This window comes from Trichoplusia ni, chromosome 27, assembly GCF_003590095.1.
Source record: "Trichoplusia ni isolate ovarian cell line Hi5 chromosome 27, tn1, whole genome shotgun sequence".
Taxonomy (NCBI): Eukaryota; Metazoa; Arthropoda; class Insecta; order Lepidoptera; family Noctuidae; genus Trichoplusia; species Trichoplusia ni.
The window spans coordinates 4,378,581-4,387,560 of record NC_039504.1 but is presented as its reverse complement, the minus strand read 5'-3'; the positions used below and the strand labels follow the sequence as shown (position 1 = coordinate 4,387,560).

General features: G+C 35.7%; 2 protein-coding genes across 2 annotated transcripts; both read left to right on the top strand.

Moving 5' to 3' along the window:
- The first annotated feature begins 1,817 nt into the window (after positions 1-1,817).
- LOC113505810 (circadian clock-controlled protein-like) lies at positions 1,818-7,111 on the top strand. Its single transcript, XM_026888642.1, has 5 exons — positions 1,818-1,920; positions 3,533-3,752; positions 6,103-6,233; positions 6,606-6,761; positions 6,886-7,111. The coding sequence occupies exons 1-5, from the start codon at positions 1,860-1,862 to the stop codon at positions 7,035-7,037; spliced, it is 720 nt and encodes a 239-aa protein (XP_026744443.1). The 5' UTR covers positions 1,818-1,859; the 3' UTR covers positions 7,038-7,111.
- A 48-nt stretch (positions 7,112-7,159) lies between these two features.
- LOC113505809 lies at positions 7,160-8,480 on the top strand. The gene has a single exon (XM_026888641.1). The coding sequence runs from the start codon at positions 7,448-7,450 to the stop codon at positions 8,468-8,470; it is 1,023 nt and encodes a 340-aa protein (XP_026744442.1). The 5' UTR covers positions 7,160-7,447; the 3' UTR covers positions 8,471-8,480.
- The last annotated feature ends 500 nt before the right edge of the window (positions 8,481-8,980 follow it).

The window sequence follows — 8,980 nt, the reverse complement described above, 5'->3', positions numbered from 1 at the left end:
GTTTGAAGGTTTAGCAAGGGTAGGTCCAAATGGAGATGGTGGAATTTTGCTTGCAGTCCCGTCATGGAGAGCTCTTTAAATTAACTATAATTTATGTTGTCAAGGTCAATTTGCAATATGTTCCAAATGACACTGAAAAAATTTAGAGCTTTTGGGAGGCGAATAGATTATTTCGTATCAGAGTAAAATTCCAGATGAAAATAAAACCTTTTTAAGTAATTTAACTTTATAATGTAAGGGTAATCGAAGTAAAAATCTTCGAGATTTCAACCTTGGCCAAGTTTATGGAATCCTTTGCACATGCTTCTGGCTAGTCTCGTTATACCTACTTCTTCTCAGAATAGGGGTGTAAAGGGCCCACCCTTCACTCCTTATAAGTGCGGACGCGAAGAACGGTCCCACTGTATTATACTTGGCCTGTCAGCTGATTGGCTTAAACCTATCATTACCCCAAAAAGTAGGACTTTGGTCGACTGTGGTAGACCTGCGGTCACAACGACCAAAGTCCTAATTTCTACGCTGTGTTGCTCCAGCTCTGGCCAACAGGATTGACGCTATGTTTCATTATTAAACACCTCAAAATATATATGTGATAAATGAAAGACGTATCATAAACAAGGGTCACACATTTTTATTTCGATAAGCAGTATAACTTCAAGTAGTACCTACATAATAGGTAACATTATTTACTCGTATAATTTGCATATGTTTACACCTCTTTACGACTTAATTCTGTGAACACCTAATACCTATGTGTCTCAAAGGTCAAGTGATTTTGTTAAAACCCATAAACACATCATAAAATTTATGCGCACGACCAGTAGTCTAGAGATACTGCATAGGTTCACAATGGAGGTCGTATGCATTTTTAATCAAATAAATCAGAAATATTATATTTCATTTAAATGCTTATTTGCCTGAAACATGTTGAATCGAGGAGCAATTGACTATAATATTAATAGGGAGTCGGTGTTGATTTTTACTCAAACTGCCCATTTGTTTTCATCTTGCGCAGACTTCGACAAAGCGCAAACATAGCCTATTATTTAATAGGTAATTAAAGTTTCTTTAACGAATCAAATAAGCTAGGTACCTACTCTATAATTTTATAATGTACTGCAGCAGAAATGATTTATGATGAATAACGTTTATCGGTAATTTATGAACGATTATTATTGTTCGTCGTAGTTCAAATTTCAAGATCAAGGCAAAACGCTGTTGTGGTTCCAAGTTCTTTAGTGCAATTAAGGGGAGGACCTCTCTCCAAAGAAAGCAATAATATAGTTAGTGGCAAGCTGCCGATAAATTAAAAAGGAAGAAAAGCTAGAAACAGATTATCGTATCCTGTTATGAGTCATATGAAGATGAGTTTCGTGAAAAGAAAAAAACAGTAATCATAATCTATTAAATAATGTTGGTTGTCGCTCTAAAAGTCGTAACTACAGTTCTAATTAGCTATCAATAACGAGTTAGGAAACCTTATCGTGTATAAAAGAGAGCACTCCAAATCAGGGATTATGATCAAAGGTGAAGTTATTAAATAAAGGCTTACAAAACTGTATTCTAGTGCAGCAAATAACACTCCACAAGCATATCGATAAAAAAGGATAAGCAAAAAAATATCATTTAAAAATTTCAGCTCTAAAATAAAATGCGACAAAAGATCTCAAATCCAACTCGCCAAACTTGTATCTCATGGTCAAGTAATGGAAATATTGAAGAAGTGTATCCCCTTAAAAGTAGTCAGAATTGTCTGTTGACAATGCCTGAGTGACGTAGCGAGCTGCCGCCTCTCATATAAGTATAGCGTGAGGTACGTACACCTCATAGTGGCGCAGGATTTCTGCGGCTGTGCTACGATGACTGTAATCGCATATTTTTGTTTCCTTGCTGTGATTTTGGGCGCGAAATCTGCGTCAGGTGAGTGGGAATCCGAGTTAGTTGAACTTTTATATCAAGTCTTTGAAAAACTTTTTGTTGAAGTGTTCTAGAAAGTACATATATATTATGTAGGTATCCTTTATTTCGTTTTGTCTAATTTTTATAGTCGTCTATATGAAAAAATAACAGCAAATGCCAAGCAAAAGTAGGCAGTAATTCTACTTCCCCGTGAGGAGCAAATTTTCATTTCTCAACTCTCTTTTAAAGCCTATTGAGATTTAAATTAATGAACAATTTTTGATGTGGCACATACTTAACAATAAGTTCTCCAATATCCTGTCGGCTAGGTAATTAAAACATACGTAGTACTTATAGGAATTTAAATAAATCATCAATACTTATGACAGAGTGCAATAAAATGCAAGGGCGTAAGCAAGCGTAAATACTCGCAAATTAGTAATTCTTAATTATTATTTTCCGTCAAGGAAGTCGCTGCAAAATAAGGTACTAGACTAAGTATATATATTTTAATTATGATGTTATTCGGTTCTTCTGGACACGGTTTGTACAACCTGATCTGTCTTTGGATTTCCGTATTTCCCTTCACTTTTTCGTACTCTTACATCCACTCGTTAACTTTTATCACAAATAAAAAAAAACTCATATTTTTTCCTCTCAAATCAAAGTCAACATAACTGCTTTATATTTTCAATACAATTTATTATACAAATATATTTATACTAGCTGTTGCCCGTGACTTCGTCCCCGTGGGTTAAAGATATAAGTTATGATTTATACCTCCCCTGTTTTTTTCACATTTTCCATTGTATTTTCGCTCCTATTAGTCGCAGCGTGATGGTTTATAGCCTAAAGCCTTCCTCGATGAATGGTCTATTCAACACAAAAATATTTTTTCAATTTGGACCAGTAGTTCCCGAGATTAGCGCATTCAAACAAACAAACAAACTCTTCAGGTTTATTTATTAGTATAGATTATCGGTCGCTATCATCTTCATCTCAAACAGTTGTCGAAGAGATCATCCCTCATCACCATAGAATGCGTCATCCTTCTTACACAATTGCCCTATTTTATAAAGTGGTGTGTCTAACCTGATAGTCTAGTGGTTTGGGGCCCTGACTGCTGTACTGGAACTACTGGAAGTCAAAAATTCGATTCCCACCCAGGCAATTAATTGTGTGATAAGCAAGAGCAGTTTTTGTGAGCCGGGTTATAATTTAGCTGTAATACTAATGTAGATATTTTTATAAGTATACTAGCTGACCCAGCAAACGTTTTTTTGCCGATTTTTTTTTCTAATTGTATGTAGTTTTAATGCCACATTATAAAAAAATAAAAACAAACAATTTCGTCCAAAAAATAAAACATTTTTTTTTAGTGTCAGCAACCCTTATCACTTAGGGGTATGAAAAATAGATGTTGTTCTATTCTCAGACCTACCCAATATGTATACAAAATTTCATAAGAATCGGTCGTACCGTTTCGGAGGAGTACGGTAACTAACATCGTGACACGAGAATTTTATATATTAGATTTATCAGTTGTCTAGTAATCATCTCATAGCTTTAGGCTTTGCTTAGTTTAAGGCTAGATGGCGTTGTTTCATTAATTACAAACTGTGTTTCCCCGCAGCTCCCTTCATAAAGCCCTGCAAAGGTGGAGACAATGCCTGCATCGTGTCATCGGCACAGGCGGCACTGCCCATCATAGCCGCCGGCATTCCCGAGCTGGGGATCAAGTCTATAGACCCCATGCATCTGGAGGTCATCAAGGGCGACCAAGGAGGCCTAGCCCTGACCTTCAAAGACACCACAGTAACTGGCATGAAGGGATGCAATGTTGATGGAATCAAGTGAGTCGTTTTTTTCATTGCCTTGGCAAGTATCTAGTATTTATTAATAAGTTAGTTAGTCTGTTGCAATATAGATTACCAAGCGATATTGTTGAGTGTGTTTTTTTAATGCAAAGTCGTCAAGAAGAAACGAATATTAGACAGTTAATACAGGTTAGACTTCTTTTGCATCACATTTTGTGGCAACACAAAAAAAATCATCGTCGTCTCGTCATAAATCTGTGTAATAATAGTCGCTAAATTGATTGTTTAAATGCTAAAGGTTAAGCTATTAGCGCAATATTTAGTATCAATTGTTTGCCTAATCTAAAGGATTTGCAAAATCATATTTTGTGAACATGAATGCAGTTCAAGGCAAGACTTGTCTTAATTTTTCATTCGGCAATAATTATTATTCTAAAAATATAAAGTTTTCCTGAGAGCTTAATTATTTCTACCTTTAAATAATTAGTTGTTTGCGGAAATAAGTTTAATATTTTGATATTAAACTCTTGTAATGTAAACGCCTTTTACTGTCGTAGGTACGTGCGTGCGAATTTACCTCGCATTCGATGTAATTCTCATAAAACGATGGCTTCGTTGTAACAATTAAATGTTAATTAATCAGTAGCAACATAGTAGAGCGGTTTGCTTTACCCTGTAGAAAGACACTTGGAATTTATGTATAATTAATGATTAATTATTTCTATTATTTCTATGCATATAATATATTTCATTCATCTACACATGTAAGACTAAGTGTCAAAAAGCGGTAAAAATCCTGAGTAACGAAAACTGTCCATTTCTCATACATGGATCTGCCCAAATGGATGCATCGTCTCTTTTGGGAAAAATAAAAATGCGTTTTGCCGTCCCACCCTGGTTTGCCTACTGAATCTACTATCCACATTCTCATTATTACAACGGGTTCGGGATATCCCTATACCTACACATATCTATATACGAGCTACAAAACAAGGGCTGCGCTTCCTTAGAATCTGAGTCAACAAACCAAGGTTTCTGTTGGATTGGATCCTTCTTTTCTTAATATTGGTTCTGTCAACATTCACATAATCGTGTCAACGTGTACTTAGATATTTATTGTTTGCTTTTTCCATTTGTCGTGTCCTTTTAGAAATTCTAGTACCTAATTGAGAAAACGATGAAGCGAAGATTCAAGATGCATTGCGAAGATACCTATTTAAGTGCAGCCAAAATAGTTGTGTCAATAGCTCTCATCATGCTACTTTCTTTCGAAATGATACCCATTTCATGTTTCTACCATATATTTTATTTTTCCTTTCTACGGTTCCATACCGAAAAAGTAAGAACAGAACAATATTACCGAGGCTCCGCTCTCTGTCCGTCTGTCACCAGACTTTCTCATGAACCGTCATAGCTAGAGTTGCGCAGTTAAAATTTTGCACCGATTTCATATTTCTATTGCCGCCATAACAACAAAATTAAACAAAAATACAAGGTTAAGCAACAGTCCTTTTATTACTTTTTTGGAACTTTTCGACTTGCACTTGATCGGATTTCCTATGTCTTCCACGACCAGTCTCCAGGTGTATCCTAAGTGAACGTGATAGTGAACAGATGTCTCGAGGGCAGCCATTGTTAAGTAAAGCCATAAACAGATCATAAAGTATCCATTTAAATCACGATTATTTATCCTCTATTGTCGATGAAAACGGATGTGATCTATTAAGTACTAAAGTTTATTAGGTTAAGGCTCAATCCAAAGATAGACCTCACCACATGGATTAACTATGTGCCGCCTTACTTACCTATCTAGATTTAATTAAATTCCATCGGATTCTGTTGTTATAATGGTGTATTTTTTATAAAAACACATATTATAAATGCGAAAGTAACTCTGTCTATCTGTTACGCTTTCACGTCTAAACCACTGAACTGTTTTTTATGAAATTTGGTACAGAGATAGAGTTGACCTTCAGAAAGAACATAGGATAGTTTTTATCCCGGACTTTTGAAGAGTTCTCTCGGAAACGCGATATAACCGACCTAGACGCGGGAAGCCACGGGCGAAAAGCTAGTATTTAATAAATAAACGACATTTATATATAATTTGTAATTTTTTTGAATACTCTTTATTGTTGATTTAAATTATTTTTTCCTTCTTACCTTCATTTAATGCAGGAGTCGTATTCTTTTTTAAAACAAGAATTTAAAAAGGTACCTAAACCAATAAGCGGTGTCAATTGTAACACACAATATTGTTATGTACTCTATTACCTCACATTTAAGTAAGAAGTTAGTGTAAGTAGAACTAATTTATTCAAATAATGTTGACAGAAGGAGTAACCTTGTAGTTCAATACATATTAATAACTTGTGTTTATTTACAGACACGACATTAAGAAAGCGAAGCAGATTGTCACGATCCGCTGCAGCGTGGACCTGAACGGTCTGTACAAGCTGGACGGCCAGCTCCTCGTGTTGCCCATCAAGGGAGAAGGAAAATACAACATCAAGATACGTAAGTCAGCCTGGACATGCTATTTCGAATATTTTTTGTAACTATCTTCTATGGAGGAGAATAGAAAAGTAAAGGCTTGGGGTTAATCTACAACTACACCAATTGATCAATCACAGTTTTTGTTATGCTTGATATGGTAGGTACCTGGATGGGTGACCATTTGTATCATGAAGACGCGTTAAGTTGTGGGTCCTGGTTGTTATTGCTATACATGTTTGACGGTCATTAGGGAGGGTAAGGGGCTAGGTAGTGTGACAGCCAGTCAACTAAGGGCTAAGGAGTGTTAGGTAACTGGGTCGAGGAAGTCAGATAGGCAGTCGGTCCTTGTAAAACACTTGGACGTTATTTGAACGTAATTGTTATTTATTGTAGGTGACATTGTAATCAAAACGACGACGGAACTGAAGACTGTGCCCGGCGCTGACGGCAAGCAGCACTGGCATATCGACAGCTGGAAGTTCGCCAGTCAGGTGAAAACCAGCGCCAGGTTCGACTTCGACAACCTCTTCAATGGCAACAAAATCCTAGGTAAGAAATAAAATAAAATACTGAAATCAAATCGGAATTCCCCTTAAATTAACAAACACAACAAGTAACACCAATAGCCTGTTCTGTAATACTAATTTATAACTATAACTTGTATCATTTCCAGCCGGTCCAGTAGAAGACTTTGTTAACACAAACTGGCGTGATGTTATGCAAGAGATAGCACCACCAATCGTTCACGCCATCGTAGCACGTGTCGTCGAAGGTGTGGAAGCTCTATACAAGGCCGTGCCAGCAAACGAACTTTTCATTGAATAACTCGGACTATGTCGTTGTAGAAATCAAAATCACTAGGATAGGACCAGTAATGTGATATTAAATAAGACTCGGAATTTTATCGTTTTATTTTTTAATGCAAACGTAGCTCAATGCAAATGTCGCAAAACTTGGTACAGGTTTCTTCCTATAGAAGTAAGCTGTGAGCAATCTTGATATTGACATTTTGCATTTAAATTCGAAATTTCAGTCATACTTCGTAAACTAACCTTCCTGTCAGTGTCAACTATACAAATAATTCAAATGTCAAAAGTAGTCAAAACAAAGCGGCCCGCCGCAGCTGTGCGTACAATTTTATTTGAGGTTATATCAATCAAAGCAAAAAGCTATTGTGTTTTAATTTACGTTCTTTAGCACTAAGAAGTTTGAAACAAAGTACATAAATATTAACAATGCTGTGTCCGGAAGTCTGTAACTTCCCGCCACCAAAAATCATGGTAACACATAAAGAAAATATGGATTTCATGTCGGTCAAAGACTTTTTGCTAAGGAATTATTACTTCAAGAGTTTAATAGTTACCTGCCCCGACGAAATAAAGACACCTAGCTTCATTCAAGATGTAGTCACAGAAGATACCGATTATTATAAGTTAACAAATTGTTCATTGACAGAATTTGTAGAACCAACTTTTATAGAATGTTTCGTGAAAACTGGCAAGATACACTGTTTGAGTGTGGGTCGGAATTGTGTGATAGAGAATTGTGTTGCGATCACCCCAGATGGACATCTCGTACTGCACGTACTTGATTATACTTTCCAAACATTAGGATTAGAAGGAACAAAGAGACCTTACAATTACTATGAAGTGAAAATAGATCTTAAAACCATAACACACTATAGTAAAGTAAGGTCAGGATTAGATAAGTTAAAACTGTTTGATTTAAACATAACTTGGGAGCCAAACAATGAAGATATTTGCCCATCATCAATAGCAAAATACTTCAGTGACAGAAATGTAAATATATCAGTGCATTCATTAAAATCAAGAAGTGTATCACCATTTGTTAACGAAATACCAGTTTTAAAAGATGTAGATATTGAAGAGATGGTTGAATGGGTTGGTTTGCTTGCTCATGATGTTGATATAACTCCAACAGAGCAGTATATCAGTATGTACAGTCAGCCTGACAGTGACTATGCTTTAAAAACTGGAAGAATATCCATTTTAATAGTAAAAGGTTTTATAACACCTACTGTGGTTAGTCAGGTGTGTGAAAAGGTAGCTGAGTATGTGGGTACTAGGGAGATGGATAACTACTGGGCCAGTGTGAGTGTTCAGAGTGATGAGAACAGTCTTTGGAAGTGGAAGACTGGCAGCACAAGAATGTTTCAAGCACAGGACAGTTGCTGTTCTGCCTTCTTCACAAATAATGGGCATGTTGTGTATTCAGTTGGTGAATTAAAGTATTCATGATATAATAAAATGGTTTTATTAGATTACTAGCTGACCCAGCAAACATTGTTTTGCCGAATTTTTATTTTTCTAGTTAAAAAACCAACAATTTCGTCCATAAAATATTTTTTTTTAGTGTGAGCAACCCTTATCACTTGGGGGTATGGAAAATAGATGTTGTTCTATTCTCAGACCTACCCAATATGCATACAAAATTTCATAAAAATCGCTCGGTTTCGGAGGAGTACGGTAACTAACATCGTGACAAGGGAATTTTATATATTATATTATAGTTTTAAGTGTTAAATTATGTAATTTGCATCTACTGTCATAACATGGAGTACCTACTCCTTATTGATGTCAATATTCATTGCAATCATTTCTAGAAAGGTATACTAAGCAAAGAAATAATATGAACATAAAATCAGGATTATAATCATCCTTTGTTCCTTTTATGTTATAAGGTATCAGTGTACATAGTTTCGTCTAAATCATTTATTTCATTTCATGAAAGAGGAACAACCATCCATA